This window comes from Camelina sativa, chromosome 12 (assembly GCF_000633955.1).
Source record: "Camelina sativa cultivar DH55 chromosome 12, Cs, whole genome shotgun sequence".
Taxonomy (NCBI): Eukaryota; Viridiplantae; Streptophyta; class Magnoliopsida; order Brassicales; family Brassicaceae; genus Camelina; species Camelina sativa.
In genome coordinates, this window is record NC_025696.1 from 8,828,753 (window position 1) to 8,852,836 (window position 24,084).

At 35.8% G+C, this 24,084-nt stretch overlaps 5 protein-coding genes across 6 annotated transcripts in view; 3 read left to right on the top strand and 2 right to left on the bottom strand.

Annotated features, from left to right (window-relative positions):
• Nucleotides 5,936–8,619, top strand: LOC104730975 (high-affinity nitrate transporter 3.2). Of its 2 annotated transcripts, none has more exons than XM_010450227.2 (2): nucleotides 5,936–6,122; nucleotides 7,939–8,619. In XM_010450227.2, the coding sequence occupies exons 1-2, from the start codon at nucleotides 5,981–5,983 to the stop codon at nucleotides 8,421–8,423; spliced, it is 627 nt and encodes a 208-aa protein (XP_010448529.1). In that variant the 5' UTR covers nucleotides 5,936–5,980; the 3' UTR covers nucleotides 8,424–8,619. The 2 variants fall into 2 exon arrangements, with proteins under 2 accessions (XP_010448529.1, XP_010448528.1); XM_010450226.2 differs by lacking the exon at nucleotides 5,936–6,122 and adding an exon at nucleotides 7,257–7,696.
• On the top strand, nucleotides 11,009–14,378 carry LOC104730976 (pachytene checkpoint protein 2 homolog). The gene is made up of 14 exons (XM_010450229.2): nucleotides 11,009–11,332; nucleotides 11,443–11,506; nucleotides 11,604–11,710; nucleotides 11,831–11,898; nucleotides 12,000–12,103; nucleotides 12,194–12,298; nucleotides 12,545–12,634; nucleotides 12,738–12,813; nucleotides 13,049–13,118; nucleotides 13,192–13,262; nucleotides 13,360–13,450; nucleotides 13,679–13,806; nucleotides 13,912–14,040; nucleotides 14,146–14,378. Exons 1-14 carry the CDS (start codon nucleotides 11,125–11,127, stop codon nucleotides 14,284–14,286), a joined length of 1,452 nt encoding a protein of 483 aa, XP_010448531.1. The 5' UTR covers nucleotides 11,009–11,124; the 3' UTR covers nucleotides 14,287–14,378.
• On the top strand, nucleotides 14,914–15,771 carry LOC104730977. Its single transcript, XM_010450230.2, has one exon. The coding sequence runs from the start codon at nucleotides 15,158–15,160 to the stop codon at nucleotides 15,542–15,544; it is 387 nt and encodes a 128-aa protein (XP_010448532.1). The 5' UTR covers nucleotides 14,914–15,157; the 3' UTR covers nucleotides 15,545–15,771.
• Nucleotides 15,947–19,336, bottom strand: LOC104730978 (protein NBR1 homolog). Its single transcript, XM_010450231.1, has 7 exons — nucleotides 19,138–19,336; nucleotides 17,848–18,701; nucleotides 17,638–17,758; nucleotides 17,288–17,533; nucleotides 16,963–17,112; nucleotides 16,320–16,874; nucleotides 15,947–16,241 (listed from the first exon to the last, which is right to left on the bottom strand). Exons 1-7 carry the CDS (start codon nucleotides 19,165–19,167, stop codon nucleotides 16,140–16,142), a joined length of 2,058 nt encoding a protein of 685 aa, XP_010448533.1. The 5' UTR covers nucleotides 19,168–19,336; the 3' UTR covers nucleotides 15,947–16,139.
• Nucleotides 19,880–24,084, bottom strand: part of LOC104733321 (protein MODIFIER OF SNC1 1) — a 7,144-nt gene continuing 2,939 nt past the window's right edge. The window contains exons 6-8 of the mRNA XM_019233508.1: nucleotides 22,952–24,083; nucleotides 22,642–22,870; nucleotides 19,880–22,531 (exon numbers count right to left, since the gene is read on the bottom strand). Of these exons, the coding sequence (XP_019089053.1) occupies nucleotides 20,312–22,531; nucleotides 22,642–22,870; nucleotides 22,952–24,083 (3,581 nt within the window). The 3' untranslated portion in view covers nucleotides 19,880–20,311. The remainder of the gene's footprint in view (nucleotides 22,532–22,641; nucleotides 22,871–22,951; nucleotide 24,084) is intronic.

The window sequence follows — 24,084 nt, forward strand, 5'->3', positions numbered from 1 at the left end:
GATAAGGTAATATTAATAAGTGATGTGTGGAAAAATGACTTTAGATACCATATTTCAGATCTTGATCTAACAAGGTCAAATTTGTATGATGAGATTTTTTTCTTTTCTTATTTTTTGAGCATTGTTTTTTACACCTAAACATAGTTTGAGAGATCAACTATATTTGTGTTGACTATTGAGTAATGGTGTCCAAAATTTATGTTCAAGTTTTTCCATTTAATGATATTTATCTTAAATAGTCTCCCAAACAAATATTTTTGTAGCATTGTTCTTTGCGTCTGATCATCATTCTTTGTGTTGACTACCAAGTAATAGTGTCCAAAATTTCTATTTTTACCTAGCTATGTTGATCGGCTTAAATAATGATGTTTATTTAAATATATTTAAATTTAAAATTTTATTTGTCTTCTTACATTCTTTATAATAGTTTTGGTAATTTGGATTATAAATGACACCACCTGGAACCTTAAGGGCAGCCCCATTAGGGGTTGCTCATGTCAATGCTTTTATTAAAAAATAATAAAAAGAAGAGAGAGAACATAAAAAAAAGAGAATTGTTGCTTGTGTGGAAACCTTAATAAACGTTTCTTAAGAATAAATAGACATGTGTCATTTACCCAATAGTACACATATTAAAAATAAATAAAAAAGGGAAATGTGTAATTAAAATATTTATTTTAATTTTCCGAGAAATGTTTCACCGCTCCTCCATTAAAGATGGTTTAACACGACAGAAAAAAAAAAACTGAATGATAACTAAGAGAACTCAATACTGACTTTTCATTCTCTTGACATGTTCAAAAAAATAATTAAAAAAAAAAAGAGAAAGAACATAAAAGAAGGAGAATCGTTGCTTGTTTTGAAACCTTAAGAAACGTTTCTTAAGAATAAATAAACATGTGTCATTTACCCAATAGTACACATATTTAAAATAAATAAAAACGAAAATGTGTAATAAAAAAATATATTTTAATTTTCCGAGAAATGTTTCACTGCTCTTCCATTATAGATGGTCTAACACAACATGAAAAAAAATGAATGATAACTAAGATAACTCAAGACTGATTTTTCATTCTTTTGTCATGTTCAAGGAACATCGCTCCTCAGCTGGAGACAATAGAGACAAATGTAGCCTTATAGAACACATGACTCACTTTTCCCCATTTCCTCCAAATCTTTGAAGGGTAATCTCTCTCTCTCTCTCACAATTTGGCTTAACTACTAAGCGAAACATTGTCTTTCTCACATTACTTATCTTATGATGGCCAAAGATCACACAGTATATAAAGACTTAACATGCACCGATTTTTTTCATCAAAAAAGCATATTCCTCTTACCAAAATTTCAAATTTCAACGATGACCATCCACACTCTCCTCTTCGCCTCACTTCTCATATTTTAATTCATCCAGTCGAACCGTGGAGGAAACAAAGCTAGACTCTATATTTGTGTTGACTATCGAGTAATGGTGTCCAAAATTTAGGTTCAAGTTTTTCCATTTAATGATATTTATCTTAAATAGTCTCCCAAACAAAGATTTTTGTTTTATTTAGCATCGTTTTTTGCGTCTGATCATCATTCTTTGTGTTGACTACCAAGTAATAGTGTCCAAAATTTCTATTTTAACCTAGCTATGTTGATCGGCTTAAATAATGATGTTAATTTAAATAAAAAATTTATTTGTTTTCTTACGTTCTTTATAATAGTTTTGGTAATTTGGATTATAAATGACACCACCTGGAACCTTAAGGGCAGCCCCATCAGGGGTTGCTCATGTCAATACTTTTATTAAAAAAAAAAAAGAAGAGAGAGAACATAAAAGAAAGATAATTGTTGTTTGTGTGGAAACCTTGATAAACGTTTCTTAAGAATAAATAGACATGTGTCATTTACCCTATAGTACACATATTAAAAATAAATAAAAAAGGGAAATGTGTAAGAAAAATATTTATTTTAATTTTCCGAGAAATGTTTCACCGCTCCTCCATTAAAGATGGTTTAACACGATAGAAAAAAAAACTGAATGATAACTAAGAGAACTCAATACTGACTTTTCATTCTCTTGACATGTTCAAAAAAATAATTCAAAAAAATAATTCAAAAAAAAAAAGAAAGAACATAAAAGAAGGAGAATCGTTGCTTGTTTTGAAACCTTAAGAAACGTTTCTTAAGAATAAATAAACATGTGTCATTTACCCAATAGTACACATATTAAAAATAAATAAAAAAGGAAAATGTGTAATAAAAATATATATTTTAATTTTCCGAGAAATGTTTCACTGCTCTTCCTTTATAGATGGTCTAACACAACATGAAAAAAAATGAATGATAACTAAGAGAACTCAAGACTGATTTTTCATTCTTTTGTCATGTTCAAGGAACATCGCTCCTCAGCTGGAGACAATAGAGACAAATGTAGCCTTATAGAACACATGACTCACTTTTTCCCATTTCCTCCAAATCTTCAAAGGGTAATCTCTCTCTCTCTCACAATTTGGCTTAACTGCTAAGCGAAACATTGTCTTTCTCACATTACTTATCTTATGATGGCCAAAGATCACACACTATATAAAGACTTAACATGCACCCATTTTTTTCATCAAAAAAGCATATTCCTCTTACCAAAATTTCAAATTTCAACGATGACCATCCACACTCTCCTCTTCGCCTCACTTCTCATATTTTAATTCATCCAGTCGAACCGTGGAGGAAACAAACCTAGACTCTTCACTGAGCTCCAAAATTTAATTGAGGTCGCCGCTAAACCCATACAAGATGGCGTAGGTTTGTGAATTTGTCTTACCATTTTTCTTATAATTCAAACTCTCTATTAGCTAGGCTATAACTAATAGAATTGGCAGTATAGTACTTGGGATATGCTACCCATCTTATTTTGGAAATCGTTATTTCCATTTATGCATATCTCTCCATACTTTTTAAAACGACTTGGGTCACTAATACATTTATAATAAATAAAAATTTCTACTTAAACCTTTGCATTTAACGATGTTTTATGTAGATAGTGGCCCAAACACATGGATAAGGTAATACCCCTGTTCTAAAAATCGGCCAAATCGGCTGATTACACGGCGTATAATCGCTAGGCACCAAGAGGCCGCCGCGATTACACCCAAATCAGGAAAAAAATACTCGATTTTGATTTGCTTTTGTACTTAAATATGATGTTTAAGTGAGGAAATCTACTATTTTTATGTTATATCTAATTGAAAATAAGATAAAATTGATAGAAACTGAGACAAAAAAAAGTCGACGGCCATATATTAGGGTTTTACAGTCGCGTGGTTGTTGTGGAGAAGACGACTATAAAATTATCGTTTTGCCCTTGCTGATAAAAACTAAAAAATTGATAAAATTGAGATAGAAACGAGTCGAACTGGCAACCTTAACCATTTATAGTGAGTCCTACACCGACTAAGCTGTCAAATAATTTTGTAATATTGCGATAAACAATCTATATAACCCTAAAACTGAAATATTTTATTATTTATTATATAATAATAAGAAACCCTAAAACTAAGTCTCCTATTAATTCCCGATTTAAATCCGATTTCCCGATTAATCGCTAGGCCCTCCCTCATCGCCCGACTAACGCTTAGCGATTTTTAAAACATGGGTAATACTAATGACATGTGTGGAAAAATGACTTTAGATACCATATTTTTAGATCTTGATCTAAATAGGTCAAATTTGTATGATGAGACGTTTTTTTTTTCTTATTTTTGAGCATTGTTCTTTACACCTAAACATAGTTTGAGAGATCAACTATATTTGTGTTGACTATTGAGTAATGGTGTCCAAAATTTATGTTCAAGTTTTTCCATTTAATGATATTTATCTTAAATAGTCTCCCAAACAAATATTTTTGTTTTATTTAGCATCGTTCTTTGCATCTGATCATCGTTCTTCGTGTTGACTACCAAGTAATAGTGTCCAAAATTTCTAGTTTAACCTAGCTATGTTGATCGGCTTAAATAATGACGTAAATTTAAATATATTTAATTAAAAATTTTATTTGTTCTATTATATTCTTCATAATAATTTTGGTAATTTGGATTACAAATGACACCCTGGAATCCTAAGGGCTGCCCCATCGGGGGTAGCTCATGTCAATGTTTTTATTAAAAAAATAATAAAAAGAAGAGGGATAATAGAAAATAAGGAGAATCATTGCTTGTGTCGAAACCTTGAGAAACGTTTCTTAAGAATTAATAGACATGTGTCATTTACCCAATAGTACACATATTAAAAATAAATAAATAAATAAAAAGAAAATGTGTAATAAAAATATTTATTTTAATTTTCCGAGAAATGTTTCACCGCTCCTCCATTAAAGATGGTTTAACATAACAAGAAAAAATAATGAATGTTAACTAAGACAACTCAAGACGAACATTTCATTCCTTTGTCATATTCAAAAAAATAATAAAAAGAAGGGAGAGAGAATATAAAAGAAGGAGAATCGTTGCTTGTGTGGAAAGTTGGAAACCTTGAGAAACGTTTCTTAAGAATCAATAGACATGTGTCATTTACCAAATAGTACACATATTAAAAATAAATAAAAAAGGAAAATGTGTAATAAAAATATATATTTTAATTTTTTGAGAAATGTTTCACCGCTCCTCCATTAAAGATGGTCTAATACAACATGAAAAAAAAAATGAATGATAAAAATGAATGTGTCATTTACCTAATAGTACACATATTAAAAATAAATAAAAAAGGAAAGTGTGTAATAAAAATATATATTTTAATTTTTTGAGAAATGTTTCACCGCTCCTCCATTAAAGATGGTCTAACACAATATGGGTCAATAATACATTTATAATAAATAAAAATTTCTACTGAAACCTTTGCATTTAATGATGTTTTACTTAGATAGTGGCCCAAACATATGGATAAGGTAATCCTAGTGAGTGTTGTGCGGTGATATGACTTTAGGTACCATATTTTCAGATCTTAATCTATCTAGGTCAAATTTGTATGATGAGATGTTTTTTTTTTCTTATTTTTGAGCATTGTTCTTTACACCTAAACATAATTTGAGAGATCAACTATATTTATGTTGACTACCGAGTAGTAGTGTCCAAAATTTATGTTCAAGTTTTGCATTTAATGATATTTGGCTTAAATAGTCTCCCAAACAAATATTTTTGTTTTATTTAGCATCGTTCTTTGCGTTTGATCATCGTTCTTTGTGTTGAGTACCGAGTAATAGTGTCCAAATTTTCTGTTTTAACCTAGCCATGTCGATCGGCTTAAATAATGACGTAAATTTAAATATATTTAATGAACAATTTTATTTGTTATTTTGCATTCTTTATAATAGTTTTGGTAATTTGGATTACAAATGACACTCTGGAACTTTAAGGGCAGCCCCATCGGGGGTTGCTCATGTCAATGCTTTTATTAAAAAAAAAAAAGAGAGAGAACAGAAAAGAAGGAGAATCTTTACTTGTGTCAGAACCTTATAAATGTTTTCTAAGAATAAATAGACATGTGGCATATACCCAATAGTACACATACTATAATATAAATAAAAAAGAAAAATGTGTAATAAAAATATATCTTTTTAAATTTTCGAGAAATGTTTCACCGCTCTTCCATTATAGATGGTCTAACACAACAAAAAAAACAAAAAAAATGAATGATAACTAAGAGAACTCAAGACTGATTTTCATTTCCTCGTCATGTTCAAGGAACATCGCTCCTCAGCTGGAGACAATAGAGACAAATGTAGCCTTATAGAACACATGACTCACTTTCCCCCATTTCCTCCAAATCTTCAAATGGTAATCATCTCTCTCTCACCCAATTTGGCTTAACTGCTAAGCGAAACATTGTCTTTCTCGCATTTCTTATTTTATGATGGTCAAAGATCACACACTATATAAGGACTTAACATGCACCAATTTTTTCATCAAAAAGCATATTCCTCTTACCAAAATATTAAAATTCAACGATGGCCATCCACACTCTCTTCTTCGCCTCACTTCTCATATTTTCATTCATCCAGTCGAGCCGTGGAGAAAACAAAGATAGACTCTTCGCTGAGCTTCAAAATTCAATTGAGGTCGCCGCTAAACCCATACAAGATGGCGTAGGTTTGTGAATTTGTCTTACCCTTTTTCTTATAATTCAAACTCTCTATTAGCTAGGCTTTAACTAATATAATTGGCAATACAGTTAACTGGGGATATGCTACCTATTTTATTTTAGAATTCGTTATTTTAGAATTCGATATATATATATCGCACACTATCTAGTAACAAGAAGCTACACTGTCGAGTTACTCGAAATTTTGCAGAATCAAAACGCACATATTCATAAAGTAGGTTTTAATGAATAAAGATATGCTAAGTAATACATATTCATAAACGCACATATTCATATTCATAAACGATTGTATTATGATTCGTTCAAACTATACAGTAGTATAATTTAACATTTAACCCCCCCAAAAAAAATCTATACAGTAGCATTTCTTAATAATAAAAAAAAGTCTTCTACTTTTAAACTTTTAAGTTTTAACCATCATTTTGATTTTAATCATAACACCAATTTCTTCAATTCTGTTTTCATTTATTATTATTAATCTTACTTTTCAACAATTAACCTGAAAATTTATTATTGCCAAAAAAAACTAAAAGAGAAGGGAGCTGGGGAATCCCGCCTATTCCCGGAAGAAAGGCGAAAAATCTAAAAATTGAAATTGAGAAATTGCTCTCAGCCTTTTTCCCCAAATCCAGAGAGAGAGAGAACACACACACCACGAGCACGAGCATGAGCACTCCCATGGAGATTGCCGAGCATAACCCTATGCTTGAGGAGGATACGATTACTCTTCCCAACGCTTCCATGGATGTCTCCTCTCACCAAATTCACACTACATCAACGACTATCCCGGACCAAACAGAGCAAATCGCTACACCCAGTCCTCCTACTCCGCCTCCTCCTCCTCCTTGCCTCCGCGAGAACATATTTTTGTTTTATTTAGCATTGTTTGCGTCTGATCATCATTCTTCGTGTTGGGTACCTGTGAAACATTTCTTAAAAATAAACAGACATGTGTCATTTACCCAATAGTACACATACTAAAAAGTAAATAAAAAGGTAATGTGTAATAAAAATATATGTTTTTAATTTTTCGAGAAATGTTACACCGCTTCTCCATTAAAGATAGTCTAACACAACAAAAAAAACAAAGAAAATGAATGATAACTAGGAGAACTCAAGACTGAATTTTCATTCCCTCGTCATGTTCAAGAAACATCGCTCTTCAGCTGGAGCCTGGAGACAATAGAGACAAATGTAGCCTTATAGAACACAAGACTCACTTTCCCCCATTTCCTCCAAATCTTCAAAGGGTAATCATCTCTCTCACACAATTTTGCTTAACTGCTAAGCGAAACATTGTCTTTCTCGCATTTCTTATTTTATGATGGCCAAAGATCACACACTATATAAAGACTTAACATGCACCCATTTTTTTCATCAAAAAGCATATTCCTCTTACCTAAATTTCAAAATTCAACGATGACCATCCACACTCTCCTCTTCGCCTCACTTCTCATATTTTCATTCATCCATTCGTGCCGTGGAGGAAATAAAGATAGACTCTTCACTGAGCTCCAAAATTTAATCGAGGTCACCACTAAACCCATGCAAGATGGCGTAGGTTTGTGAATTTGTCTTACCCTTTTTCTTATAATTCAAACTCTCTAGTAGCTAGACTTTAACTAATATAATTGGCAATATAGTACTGGGGATATGCTACCTATTTTATTTTAGAATTCGTTATTTCCATTTATGCATATCTCTTCATACTTTTAAAAATGACTTGGGTCACTAATACATTTATAATAAATAAAAACTATATATCTATCTGTACTATTATTTGATAATAATGTATTTCTTTAGTTTTGGAAGCTGGAAAAGATATGGTGACAGTTAAATGGAAGCTAAAGTCGTCGGCCAAGGTCGATGCCGATGCTACGTTCAAGACAATCCAAGTCAAGCTTTGTTATGCACCAATCAGCCAAGTTGATAGACCGTGGCGAAAGACTCATAACGAGCTCTTGAAGGACAAAACCTGCCCTTACGAGATTGTGTCCAAGCCATATGACAAGACCCCTCAATCACTTGATTGGACCGTCGAGCTCGATATCCCCACTGGAACCTACTTCGTACGTGTCTATGGAATTGATGGAGATGGCCACGAAGTAGCATACGGGCAGAGCTCGGACGAGGGAAGGACGACGAATCTCTTCAGCATTCAGGCTATTAGTGGTGGACACGTGTCGCTCGACATAGCATCCATATTGTTCAGCGTCTTCTCCGTTGTTTCTCTGTTAGTCTTCTTTGTCAAGGAGAAGAAGAAGGCCAAGTTAGAGCAAAGGGAGTGAGTGGATTAATAACGATGGTGGAAGTGAGTTGTGGCTTTTATATATGGTCATCTTTTGTTTCGTTTGGTTAGAACTTAGAAGCAATATATATATATATTGTTCTACTTTCCTTTTTCGGTTGGTTTCGACTTTCGTGTATGCATTATTTGGACCAGTTGGAGCCAAGTCGAATCGTACGGTATAGACTTCCGCTGCATGGAAGATGAATATCTATTATCGGATTTTAACACTGGTTTAGAAATTTCTAACAAAATAGTAAAAAATTCAAAATAATCATAGTATTAACAAAAATCCAATTTGGCCATATATATTTGATTGCATATTGTAGAACTAGATAAAGAAAAAAGTTTTCCTCAAGATCTTTTCATTCCATACAATTTATCTTAATTTCTTAGAATATATATAATTAACCTCGTTAACTTATGAACAATAAACATTAGGAAAAAGTTCCAGTCAATTATTTGTCATCAAACCTGGTATCATAGCCAAGACTCAAATAGTCAAATGGATGAAGAATTTTTGTTTATTGGTTGGCTGAAGTCACGACCAGCTATAGCCCTCTAAAATCCATAAGTTGGTGCTGCAGAACCCAATTAATATTTATGGGAGTTATAGGGTTAAGGAAAAGTAATTTAGTATTATATTAATGGTGAAGAAGATACTGAAGACTTGTTCTCAGAATAGAACTGGATTAAACAACTTGTTCCAGAGATTCAATAAATTTTATGTGGTCATCTCTCATCTAATTCGGTCACAAATATTTTATTGGGTTGTGAAACTTGTGATATATATATCGCACACTATCTACTAACAAGAAGCTACACTGTCGAGTTACTCGAAACTTTGCAGAATCAAAACGCACATATCCATAAAGTCGGTTTTAATGAAGAGATGCTAATTAAGTAATAAACGATTGTATTATGATTCGTTCAAACTATACAGTATAATTTAACATTTAACCCACAAAAAAAAAATATACAGTAGCATTTCTTAAAAAAAAAATCTTCTAGTTTTAAACTTTTAACCATCATTTTGATTTTAATCATAGCCATCATTTAGCCTTAATCATAACACCAATTTCTTCAATTCTGTTTTCATCTATATTATTATTTTCACAGCAATTTTCAGAAGAAGACTTAGAGTTCAGACTTATTTACAGACAATACCACTGTAATTAAAACATTTAATAAAAAAAAATGTTAAAAATCAAATTAGGAAAATTGAGTATGGAAATATATATATTTCCCTAAATATCTGAACAACATCAATTTTTATTTTCCTTTTTAATTATAAGTTTTAAAATGTTTTAATGAAAAAAAAACTATAGTATCTTACCTTATTTAATTTCGATTTTCCATATTTGGTATGACATTATACATGTTTTCCATTATACATAAATTGTTTAATGTTTTCTATGTTAAAATAGATAGATCAATTGAAATGGATAGAAAAAATATAAAAAAAAAACTAATAATGTATGATTTTACTATACTATATATATATATATATATATATATATATATATTGTTTTCACCTCCACAAAATGATATATGTTTTTTGACTAAAAAAATGTGTCATTCATAGAGTGATGTCAAATACAAATATATATATCCTGTTGCACAATTTAAACAGTGAATACATCAAATTTAGTCATATGAGTAATATCAATAATATTACTAAATTTGTGATGATAAAATTAAATCTGTATAAATACAGATTTTAGCAATTTAACATATGCACAATACTAAAAAAGCAACAATAATTTATGGAAAATATTATTTATTCACGGATCCAAACTTAAACTAAAAATAACTATAAGAATGTGATGGAAATTATGTTAATATTAGTACACTTATATATTTTTGCGGGTTGGTCTAAAAACACAAACAAAATATTTTAAAACTTAATTTTATATGAAAGGAGTTAAAAACCAACACTAACCCGCTCGATCATACTCATAGACAAAACTAACTAATTTCAAATTGGTGAATAAAATTTAAATCATTTTATACTAACTACAAAGTATTATACATATTAACAGATGTTTACTTTCACAACAACTAATTTTGATTGATTAAATTCCAAAATAAAAGAATTTTGATTAATTAAATTTCAAATGAAAATAATAATTTTTAAATAGATAAAGAAAATAAAATTACAAATATCTCAATATTATTGTAAAAAAGTTTAAAACATATATTTGATCCAACATACTGTTTTTTAATAAGTTATATAAAATATACAAAAATACTTAATCCCACAATATACTGCAGGTTAAAATCTAGTTTATTACTCCCTCCGTATGTTTTGGAGAAGTTTTTTATTTCATAATATAGGATGCTTTCAAATTTCAATGCAACTTTTAGATTAGTTTAGTATTTTATATTATGCAGTATTGTTTCTGATTGATTAAACTTGTTAAAAGTAAAAACTTTTTAATCTGCGTGCTTTGCTTAAAATATCTTATACTTTAAAACGGATGAAGTATTATTATTCTTACTTTTCAACAATTAACCTGAAATTTTCAGTACATTATTAATTTATCATTGCCAAAAAAATACTAAAAGGGAGCTGGGGAATCCCGCCTATTTCCGGAGGAAAGGCGAAAAATCTTAAAATTGAAATTGAGAAATTTCTCTCTCAGCCTTTTTCCCCAAATCCAGAAAGAGAGAGAGAGAACACACACACCACGAGCACGAGCATGAGCATGAGCACTCCCATGGAGATTGCCGAGCATAACCCTATGCTTGAGGAGGATACGATTACTCTTCCCAACGCTTCCATGGATGTCTCCTCTCACCAAATTCACACTGAATCCACGACTATCCCGGACCAAACAGAGCCAATCGCTACACCCAATCCTCCTACTCCTCCTCCTTGCCTCCGCGAGAATAAATTCCTCGTATCTGGTACACCCAATTCTCCTTCCTCTCCCTTTCGGATTCGATTAACCTGCGTGACTCTCTTTTTATGAATTCTTCCTCATCTTTCAAATCTCTGTGTTTCTCTCTCTCTCTAGTGGAGGTCTGCTTAAAGCCTTCAAGCACCGCTCGTCTCGAGGATGTGCAGAGAGCTGTTGAACGGTTTGTTATCACATTTGTTTTCATTGGAATAGCTCTTGTGTCGGTTGTTTCTTCTTTTAATTGGTTTAAATGGGGGATAGTTTTGTGTTTGATCTAGGATGCTTGAGAATAGGAGCATGAGCTATGCAGATGGACTTGTATTGATACCTGCTGATGACTTGTTTCTCGTTCAAAATGTGCAAAGGATATGCATTTGTGATACAGGTATTGTTTCAGATTTTGTGAGGATTTCGCATTTCATCTGCATAGTTATGGAAAATTTTTAGTCATATGCTAATATGAGGGTTTGATGTTACTGATATTTTTTTTGCCTCTTGTATCTAGAGGAATGGGTGAAAAACAATGATGTTCTCTTGTTCTGGCAAGTGAAGCCAGTTGTCCACGCCTTTCAGGTTATATGCAAACCTCTGATTATGTTGAATAGCCTGTCAACTTTGTTATCTTTTAGGTTCCATCCATACAGATCATCACTTTTTTTATAATTACATTACAGCTCATTGAAGAAGGACCATGTGAGGACTTGTGCGCTGATGGACAACCTGCTAGCTTTAATGAATGGATTCTACCTGCAAAAGAGTTTGATGGCTTATGGGAAAGGTCTGTCTAGAAGTATGGTCTTGCCTTCGTTAGAAAGCAGTGATGGCGTTGAAACAAATTATTCAGTGGTTGGTCTTTTTTGTTGTGTAGCCTAATATATGAATCTGGACTCAAGCAAAGGTTACTACGTTACGCTGCAAGTGCGTTGCTGTTCACGCAGAAGGGTGTTAATCCAAATCTTGTTTCATGGAATAGGTGAGGGAAGTTTGCATGTTTTGCAGTACATACTATTCTCCTAACATACCTAGCAATTCTTATTTATGTTTGGTTCTGTTCGACATCATGAGATTGTTACGCAAAACTTCGTGTAACTGAGTTGCTTAAAAAGCTATATTTGTTTTATGCGGTTTTGTTTGTTCTTCGGTGTCTAAGTCTGATATTTGTTTTCTTGTGCCTGATTCAACTATTTAGTCTTCATGATTTGTTGAAATGTTTTTGCAGGATTATTCTTTTGCACGGACCACCAGGGACTGGCAAAACATCTCTTTGCAAAGCGTTGGCTCAAAAGCTTTCAATTCGGTGCAACTCCAGGTCCTCTTCTGGACAAAATCTTACTCTGTCAGATTAATATATATTGACTGTATTATTTCGTTTATCTTTCTGTTTTGATTTTGATTTATGTTTCCTCCATCAGATATCCACATTGCCAATTGATTGAAGTCAATGCTCACTCTCTATTTAGTAAATGGTTCTCTGAAAGTGGCAAGCTGGTATGAAACAGAATTGTCCTTTCTTTAGCTCTTGTCTTATGTTTTCCCTTTAGCATGCATTTAACACAGTAGATTTGTTCAACAAGCTGACTTTGTACTCATGGATTATTCCATGTTTAAGTAGTGATATCACAAGCTTCACTAACAGTTGTATAGTTATCAGACCTATCTTAGGATAAAAACTATATTGGAATATTATGTTATTCTCACTATGTCTACTAATTGCATAATATAGGTTGCCAAGCTTTTCCAGAAAATCCAAGAGATGGTGGAGGAAGATGGCAATTTAGTATTTGTTTTGATCGGTGAGTTATGATATTATCATGGAATTTTATGGTTGCAGGCTTATTTATCCCGTCAGGAATTTTATGGTTGCAGATGAAGTTGAAAGTCTTGCTGCTGCTAGAAAAGCGGCTTTGTCTGGCTCAGAACCTTCAGATTCTATCCGGGTAATCCAAGTAACTTCTAAATTTCATATGCACCTAGTATTTGCAAAGGAATTAATTCTTAATCCTAGAAGACCAAATCTTCCTATGTACTTTGCAGGTTGTGAATGCACTACTCACCCAAATGGACAAATTGAAATCTGCACCGAATGTGATCATCCTTACAACATCAAATATAACTACTGCTATTGGTAAAGCTTGGTTGCCCATTCTGATCCTGTCCTAGCCTCATGTTTTGTACTCTTATATAAGTCCCTTCTTTTCATCCGGATGATCTTAAGCACCAAGTTCGCAATAGAATTATGACTTTGACTTGCTACTAATATAAAATGCTTTGACTTCTCAGTTCTCAGTCTTTCTCTGAACTGTGTTCCTCATTTAGATTTGTGAGATTTCACACATCAATATTCTTGTTGCAGATGTTGCTTTTGTGGATCGAGCCGACATAAAAGCTTATGTTGGGCCTCCAACTCTTCATGTTCGTTATGAAATATTAAGGTCATGTGTTGAGGAATTAATAAGTAAAGGGATCATCTCAAGTTTCCAGGTACCACATAAGAGCACCCCCTATACGTTTCTAATTCCACCGTTTCCTGTTAACACTGAAGGAGGAGAAATTATATCTTACAAGCTTCATGAAATCTTGGTATAGGGCTGTGATGGATTCTCTATTCCAAGCTTTTCAAGTTTGAAAGAAAAGGCAAATGAAAGTGAGGTTCATGATACAAATACAGTTCCCTGGTTCTGTAAACAGCTGATAGAAGCGGCAAAAGGGTGTGAGGTCAGTCTTTGGGAATACTTTTATACTGATTGTAGATTAGTGACAAAAGCCTGAGAATACTCTGAAAAAACTGAGTATGATTCGGATCAACTTCTTAATGTGCAGGGTTTAAGTGGGAGATCACTGAGGAAACTTCCGTTTTTAGCGCACGCAGCACTTGCAGATCCATATAGCCATGATCCAAGTGAGTTCTTGTGTACAATGATAGAAACAGCTAAGAGAGAGAAGTCTGAACTGCCTGAATGAACTTTTTTTTCTTTTAGTGAGGTCATAAACAAATAGCAATGGAAATGGTTTATTCAGAAAAGTGTTAAAGCTAATTATTGATTTATGCATCTCTTCATCATCTCAAATTATGCATCTGTTTCACCTTCTATTTTAATTTTCGCATAAATTAAATAGAAGGTTGGGTTCCAATGTAGAGTTAGTATCTCAATGTTGAGGAGAGAGACTCTCTCTCAGAAGGTTTCTTCTACCTCCTTATGGAAAAGCTTTTAAGATCCTCCTTCTGTGATTGAATCAAATAAAAAATGTTTAATGGGGGGCATCTCCTTAATCACTAGCCATTTTGTTTTGGAAAGTTTCCACACTAATCACTTAGGTGACCCAATCCTTGAGTTGACACTATCAACATTGAATTGGTTTTTTTGCTTTCCTCGTCTCTTCTGCCAAGCTTGTTGCTAGAATGCTAGACTTTAGGGGTTGTTTTGTATTTGATTGAATAGAGAATTCATGCTTCTAACTAAGTCTGGAGATTTATCAAAAAAAATTGTTTTAATAATAATTATGCAGTTTTATATTAGTAGGAGTTTACATAGATACTAACACTAATCAAAAGAAACCAAGTCCTCTGATTTTTTTTTTACAATAAAGTAATCTGATTTGTTATATACTTTCATTCTTGTCAAAGTCATCTGAAAATCTGAAGGCTAAGAAAAAACGAGGCATGAAAATAAATAATAAAACAAAGAAAGAAAGAAAAAAAGAAAAAAAAAAAAAGGAAGAGACAAGACAGAGCTGAGTAGATTCGAACAAGAAACGTAAGGCTGACATTAAACCTGACATAATAAAGCTTGGATCCCCCACCAAAAGTCCAATACGGAGATGAAGAAGAGAGATGAGGAAGAAACGAGAGGCTAAAGATGAAAAGGAAGAAGAAGAAGATGAGAAGAAGAAGAGAGTAGAGTTGATGAAGGCAGCTGCACAGGCTTGGCTCAGCCACTCCCAAACCTCTAAACACACGGTTTTAGAGTTCGAGGCGCAGAGGAAGCACGCTTTTATCAAAGGCAAAGCTTCACGTTTCAAAACGGAGGCCTTGTCCACAAAGCATCATCCGTCGTTTTTGGGTTGGGAATTCGGACAGTCGCTGTGGGATCCTTACGAGATTATTTCGGTCTCTAAGAAATTGGAACGTGAACTCACTTTAGAAGAACAAACCTTCAAGAAGAAGAAGAAAAATAGCCTTAGAAGTTTGTTCAGGCTTTCTTCTTCAAAGAGATTTTAACAAACCCATTATTGGTTAATCCCTTCAAACTTGTAAATTGTTCTAAAACAAAACGTGAAATCAATTATTAGTCTTACATTGTCCATCTGTTTTGCTCACAGTTGTATCCCGCACCACAATCACATCCTCAAAACAAGGTTTTCAATGGTTGCAACTTGCAACAGATAGAAAAGCAAAGTATTTTTTATCAATAAAGCCAATCATCATGACTGATTGGCTAATTGCCATGCCATTGTTTCAACCAAGCAGAGTGAACATGTGACATTATTGAGGGAGATGAGCTTCTAAATGTATATTCAACACATGTCGCAGAAGAATTAAATATACTAAACCATTCCTTCAACTAAATAGAGCAGAAGAATGACATAACCAAATCGAAATGTAACTAAATGGAAATATAAGTAGGTAGGTATAACTCCACGTCTTATATAAATAGTAATATCATCCAACACCAAAAAGGTCCAAAGCAAAGGAAGACACCATGTTGTGACGCAGCACGAAACCGAACTAGAGAGATCAGGTTTTATTTATTTATAATAACATAATAATTATTCCTGATAGATTAGATAGATAGGTAGAGTTGCCAGAATTATTATTAAGCCTCCTTCTCCCCTGTGAGGAGATCCATTACCACACCTTTAATGCTTCCATTGTTCTTCTTGAGCAGCCTCTTGTTCGTTACATCATCACAGAAACCCTGCGAAATCACAACATTTTCAACATCACAATCTCTGTTTACCAAACTGTTAAATTCACAAAGTGCAGACACACTTACCATTTCCTGAAGCTCCTCTAGGATAGGATCCCACTCGCTAACTCCACAAAGCGCATCAACAGATTGCTCCAAATTGTATTCGTTGTCCCTCAAGATCTCCTTGTTCAAGTCTATCTCCTTGAAACCCATTTCCTCGAGCTCCTTGAGCATGGTTATCTCAACGTCATTCCTTTCCAAATCCTCTTGAAGAGGAACTGGGATGTCTTTTGTAGATGAAGAACCACCAGACAAGATCTCAACAGCAGGAATATTTGGGAACTCCACCATGTTAAATGATGAAGATGAAGATGAAGGAGAATGACTTTGAGGGATAGCAGGATGGAATCCACCAATCACCAGGTTTTCTTTTTCCGGGACCTGTGGTTCACCAACTTCTCCCTCTATATCAGCATCTTTCTTTGTCCCGGGATTGACATTGGAGCTGCCAGGTTGAGCTGACTCACAATTCATCATCCCTGTAAATTCGCTTGAAAAATTTTCATCAGGGGAGGGGGAGGCATTCAAGTTCAGTCCATGAAACTCATTCACAACAGTATTCTTCAGGGATGCATCAACCTAACCATGCAAAAAAGAAAACCGGTATTGAAGACATTTCATAGAGTCAAAGAATCAAGGAAAGAAAGAGCACAGAAGTAGAAAGTACATTTATCAACACCCAAACACGTTGCCCAAACTTATCACCATCAGAGGAAGCCATTCTCCAATAAGAATTGTATCGGCCAGGTAACTGTGGTGCAATAAAATCAACTTTGACATCAAGCTCACCATTGATAGGCACACCCCCTTCTGGAATCTGCCATAGGTGTAAAGAAAAATAAACAATTGGTATTATATACACAAACAGCTATTCTCACTGTGTAGAGAAGACGCTAACTCAACGGCGTGTAATTGAAACAACAATTGATCTGTTGTTAGTGGAAAGAATCAAGAGAAGAAAAAAAACGAGAACTAAGGAAATAGTTAATAACCTGTAAATCAACAGACAACGAGTTACTGAATCTGTCCCCACCGATCCAGACAATCTGTGTGCCACGAGGCCACACCAACGAACCATTGTTCCTCATTTTCCAGATCTTAGTGAATGGAGCGGATGGAGCAACAACTGTTCCATCAAGTACATTCACATCAAGGACAAAGCGACTGTCTAGTCTAGGCCGGGTACACTTGAAATGTAAACCCCCATAGCCTGGCCGGTTCAGCAGAGGATTTGACATCTATAAGGAAAAAAGAAAGGTAAGATTGCAACATAGGTATCAGAGAGAGACGCATATAATAAACAAGAAGAAAAGGAATCTTAAACATAGGAGAAGAGTAATACTTGGGCACGGTGTTTGAAAGGATGCATATGTTGAAATGATACGGGCTTATCCATTCTTGTGTAATCCCCCTCAGTACCCATCACCGAAAAGCAGATGTTGCAAAGATCATAGTCTTCCTTACTGCAAAATATTCACCAGAGAAACAAATAATCACAATAAGTTCTAACATGTCTATAGTCACTACAATAGTAAGTAAGAGATGTCCTTACACCATCGATTTAAATCTAGGCCCAGTTATAGGAAGAACTCCACATCCATCACAACGGATGCCCTTATGGAATACACCAAATGAGGCCCAGTAATCACCGTTGGTGTTCTTTTTAGGATGGCATCCACGACGAGCATGCTTGTTGAAGTTAACAGGATAAGGAGAAGAGTCATTCACGGTACTGCCACTAAAGGGACACTCGTTGAAACTAGCACCCAGTCCGTAAGAGGTTGGCACATGACCAGAAGTCTTTGAATCAGAGGGTTCAGTCATATTAGCAGGTTTCTTTCCGGTCTGGGTCCTCTCACCAGCGGAAGGAACATCCCTGCTCAGGGAAGGGCCTGAAGAACCAGGCTTAGTAACAGGGGAGAGCTGCCCTAGCTTTGAGATGCAATCAAGCATCTCACCAACAACAGGACTAGAAGTTGCAGCTTTGGATGCAAGGTCCATATACACCTTCGATATGGTATCACGCATAGGGTTAGGCACAGCCATCAGAACATCATTTAAACCCTTTTGGATTTTGGAAACAGGGTTTTGACTGTTGGGAATACCCGAAGGTGTCGAACTCCCACTACTCTCAGGAGCAACAGGGTTAGTGGGGAAGCCAGTCTTCAACAGCACATTGATCTTCAAGAACTTAAGACGCTGATTTGTAACATCAAACAGATCGTTGTCATCAACGAGGGCCACCACATCACCATCCTCATCAGAGTAAGTCAGGGAAAAATCGGCATCAACAGAGATGTCAAAGAGAGCAGCGATCTTTTCCTTGAGACCAGCAATGTCAAGATCAAGCTGTCCATTAGCTTTTACAGGCACCCTGAAACGCCTAAGCACACCTCCATAGCTAACCTGCATGGATCCACAAACAAATATAGTGTCAATTGAATGAAATAAACAAAACTATGCAACATCAGGTTGTTACAGTAAGCGATCCCAATCAAAACATACAAAATAGAAAGAACATAGCGATCCAAATCAAACAACCTTGATACTGATTTGAAAAACCAAATTACGGTTCCAAATACGATAAGAATCCAAGTTTTAATCATTCATAGGGTTTATAATTCGAATTAGACTTAAAATTGCAAAGACACAGAGATAGAACCGATTAATAGCGAAATTTGAAAACAAAAGGACCGATTACAAGCAACAATAAAGCTCGTAAACCTAGAACAAAGATAAAAACATGAGAATCGAGACGATTGCACGGAGAGACACAAAGAATTATCGACAATTTACTGATAATGAGAAAAAGAAAACAGAGGAGAAGAAAAGTGTGACAAACCTTGACGACGAGTGCAGTAGTAGACTCCATCGGATTCAAGCTAGAGAGAAGAGAATCAAAAAAAGGGGAAGCGCAAGGAAGAAGAAACCCTAACCGACGATTGAGAAATAATCTCGAGAGAGAGGAAAAGATTTATTAGGATGATGCAAAAGAAGCGTACCCGTAATCCGCTTATATCGTAAACCAACCCAGAGGAATTTAGACCGTCGCGTTTATATATATATATATATATATATATGTAGGATTCTCTTCTCTTGATTAATTAATTTAATTTAATAGATTTTCTGACTTAGCCAACAAGATTTTGACTTTTCTGGTTACCACTGCCTTATCCACTAAGACATACCCTTTAAACCAACATCAATTCTATTAGATATTTTCCTTTTCTTTTTTTTTTTAACTTAAAAATATTTAAAAAAACTAATATTTGACCAATTCTAGCTTAAAAATATAATAATTTTTATTTATTTTTAATCCAATAAATGATCATATTTATAAATATTAAATTATTTTATTAAACCGTCTATCACTTATGCCGACCTCAAAAAGAACAACCTCGCAAGTCTCATTTATTTTGAGAGTTTGAGAAAACTAATAACAACACCAACTCCAAAAGTTTATCTCTGGATTTATGTATGTATATACAATTTGAGAGAGTTGAGAAACGAATAAATTATTCATTGCATGTTATGTCAGAACAGTTGTAGAACTTGGGTTTATCATGCGGAAATGATCAGAGCGATACCAAACAAGTTGGGATGATGGCATACATAACTTCAGTCTCAACGTTAAACAAAAAAAATTGGAATCAAAGTAGCCTAGGACGTCATGTAAGATGACTCCCGTACTCTCAGAACATAGGAAAACCCAGCAATAGAAGCAACGGCTTAAACGAAACAAGGTCAGTCCAATTGCCCATCAATTGTATACATAAAAAGACTACAGTAAATTATGCATATTCATACTAGTGACTCAAAATATATATGATAAACCCTCATGAGCAAATACTTTTGTTATCTGATTCTGCCAATGCCTCCTCGGATACGTCTCCTCTCAGCAATCCCACAAGCTTATGTGCCTACGAAACAGCTTCCTCAAATCGCCATATCTCACAAAATGCAATTATCCTCAGCATCGCAGCTCTTACTACCCTAATTAACACAAGAGGCCAATCTTAGTTTCTCTCACCTGTGAATCCATGACCAGTGTTTCTCCCACTCGTACCCCTCTGCTGTTGGTATCCACCATGCCTTTGCTGCCCCTGTCCCTTCTCCCTGTATCTTGGGCCTTCTGTATCTTTGGGTTGTTGTTCTCGATTACGTTCTCCATCATAAGTATGAGACCCAACAGGTTTGTATTCATAATGCACATTTTGCTTCTGTCTATCTCTGTTTGAAGTTGGCCTCTGATGGTGATGAGGCATATTCTCTTGCGCGGCTAAACCCCAGCCTCCTTGTGACTCATGCCCTCTTCCAAATCGTCGACCCTGCCCTGTGTTCTTTTGGAACATACTATTCGGATTATGCTCAACCTGGACATCCTTATTCGTAGATCGGTTTTGCGACTGGGCTTGTTGTGTATCAGCTGGTGTCATTTTCTGTTCTGTAGAAACCCCTTGATGCTCGTATCCAGCAACATCTTTTTTCTGAGATCCATAAGTTTTCTCCCTCGTACTTTCACGACCTCCATACTTACCTGTCCTATTAGCTGTATGCCACACTTGATCTCCAGGGCCACGGCTTTCTTTTGAAGCAACGGGAAGATCTGGTTGACTAAACCCCTGGCCAGAGTTCTGCATATGAGCTTTATTGAAATCCTTCTTATTGGCTTTTTTAGGGTCACCATAGTTACTTCCTCCATCTTTGTTGCTTCTGGAAGCATGCTGCTTGCCGTGAATGCCCATTCCTTGATCTCTTCCAACAGCACTTGCTTCCACTTCTTCAGCAGCAGAGTAATGCGTTTCAGGAGTCATATACCAGCCATCGTTCCATCCATCATCATTACATGTGGTTTGATCCTTAGAAGAAATTTTTTCGGTTTGATTACTAGAGTGATAGTTCACTGTTCCTTGGATGGGCTGATTTGAGTTTACAAATTGTCCATCCTCCAAAGCTTTACTAGGTGCTCCAGAACCTCTCTGGTGCCATGATCCATGTTCTCTACCATGCTTTCCCTGCCTACCATTCCCGTGTCTTGACTTTGAAGGAGACCTAGATTTGCCTGCAGTTGAACCAGAAGGTTGGAGAATTCCTGTACCTTCACCTCCACGATTTTCTTTCTGGTTTACATTCTCCGACATATCTGGAGCAGCCGCTGTTACTAGACTTTTACTGACGTTATGCTCAGCCATTTCCTTTACTATGGGCTTCGCTACATATCTTTCAATCTCCACTCTTTTACTTTTAGAGCTAGTCTGCCCTTGATGCTGACTCTTCGAAGAGGTGCCAAATTCAGGGAGAGTGTTCTGACTCCCTACACCTGTTGAAACATCAGCTTTCTGCTGTGGATGTACCGGAGCCCACATAACAGCATTGTTACCAGGAAATTTCTCTGCAGGCTTTTTTACCAGTGAGTTTCTTTGAGTCCTACGCACATGTTGAGATTTCCAGTTGTTTTTTGCTCTGTTTTGAGACTCTTCATTAGTGAAGGAACTGATTTGTTCAGACGAATCACCAGACACTTTGATATCCAAGCTTGGAACTGAAACAGACCCCAAGTCCATTTCAACTGCCCTTGCCTTACCAGCCTCAGTTGACTCATCTCCCGATTTTTTTTCTTTTCCAATGGCAGCTCTTGTCGTATTCAACATGGTTGTCTCCTCAGCCTTGTGCTTTTTCTTACCATTCCTGTTATTTTTTCTTTTCGTGAAAGTTGACTCAGTTGAAACGCTTGACGTTGCTGGCATGTCTGAGATATGGCTTGAGACACCTTCATTAACAACCTGAGGAGATGGAACAACATCGAACACCTCTGTAGTAGCAACAGAGCTTCCTGCCGTTTTTTTCTCAAATACCTGCTTATAACCCAAACGCTTTTGTTTTAAGGCAGTGCCATCACGATCACGTGGAAGATTATCCTGTTGGGTAGGGCCCACATTATGTGCATATTCTGTTGAAGCCCTCATGTTTTTTCCTGATCCTAAAGTAGGTTCTACGGAATTTGCAGCTGTAACAGTGTCTGGTGAATGAGACCCAGGGTCTTTTGGCATGTCAGAAAGAGAAGCATTAGATGTAGCTTCCATGTCCTTGACTGAACCCTCCTCAGATACTTGGGAACGTCTATTCAACTCTTCTAGTTTTGCAAGAGCCTTAGCCCGCTGATCTCTTGCTCTTTCTTCCTCCTCTTTCTGCCTCTGTTGAGCTCGCTGCCTGGCTAACTCTCTCATCGTAGAACGCTTTAAGAGAACATGGCAAACACTCAGTCAAACAAAAAAAAAGGATGACTACAGACAAGAAACACATAATAGTATAAATAACAACAAAAATCATATGAACTAGTTTATACCTGGTTATCGTTTGGGTCTGCTAATATTCCAGACCCAGGCCTCCTGATGGAATCGGTATTTGAAGAGTCATCTACATTAACCTCGCGAATGCTTTCTGAGTTTGTAGCTAAAGTTCCACGGGAGGAGCCTGACATTACAGTTGTCTTCTGCCAACCATCATTGCCTTCACTGTTCACTATTCGTTTGGTCTGGGGGTCTGCTCTGCCTTGAGTCTGTTGAGTAGATCTCCTGTAGGTACTAAAATCAAAACTTTCCCGTCATAAAGGATGGCATAACTGGCTGAAACGCTAAAGAAAAATGATAACTGACCTGGATACGGCATTTCCACTCGTAGCTGCCAGCTCAGCATTTTTGCTTGTGGCGGGATCACCTTGATTAGAGTGTAATGAGTTCTTACTATCACTGGCATGACCAGTTCGAGGATTTTTTGCTGAAACTTTATTTACGGCGTTCCCAGAATTGACTGTACGTGGTTTGCTTTCCTGATCATCTCTATTGACGACAAATGATGCATTTTGCCAACCATCATTAGTTCTAGTTTTAGCATTTAAGCCCTCGATTTTCTGAATCAAACTGGAATCTCCGGAAGCAGAAAGTTCTGCCTTAGCTGGTTGTACTTCACCACTTGCCTCATTTCTGTTTTCTATCCTCTCGTTTCTTGAAGTTTGCAGCTGTTGAGTTACCTTCTCTGCATTCGGGAGCCTATTTCCTAGAAATTCTTCCCGCTTTGCTTTATCTTCCCCCAACCTCCCATCTTGGTGCTTTAAGAGAACCTTGTATGGCCTATGTGTTTCCTGAGAATGTGATGGCTCGTTGTATGGCCTTTGTGTTTGTTGAGAATGTGATGGCTCGTTGTATGGCCTATGTGTTTCTTGCGAATGTGGTGGCTCGCTTCCAGGCATATCATATCCACTTTGACCAGAATGATTGCTATAAGTATGCGGACCAGCAGGCCTACCTGCAAAAGGCAGGTCTCTGTTGCTGGGATTGCCATACCCCCTGGGAGGACCATAGTAGCCTTCGGGTGGCGCTGGACCAACATAAAACCCAGGCCTAGACTGCATCCTTGGGTGTACATAAGAATCAAGCATTGGAGGTCTGAACATCCTTTCATTACTAGAGTGATTACCCCTAGGACCAGCCACATGCCCAGGAGCAGGTGGAACTTGTGTAGGATAAAATGGAAAAGGGTCCATGTGAAAACCCCCAGGACCCATTGGGGCACCATATGGGTGGTTCCCTCTGTACCAGCCACCACCTTGATGATTATTTACTGGAGGACCACGCCAAGCATCATACTGATGAGGAAAATTAGCATTAGGATAAGATTGTGGACCACGGGAGTCCAATTGCCCTTCTTCTCTACAATGTCTATATGCATCTTCACTGTATGGTTGATCATCTCTTCTCCAGGAATTGGCATCTCCAATCCGTTCATTAGC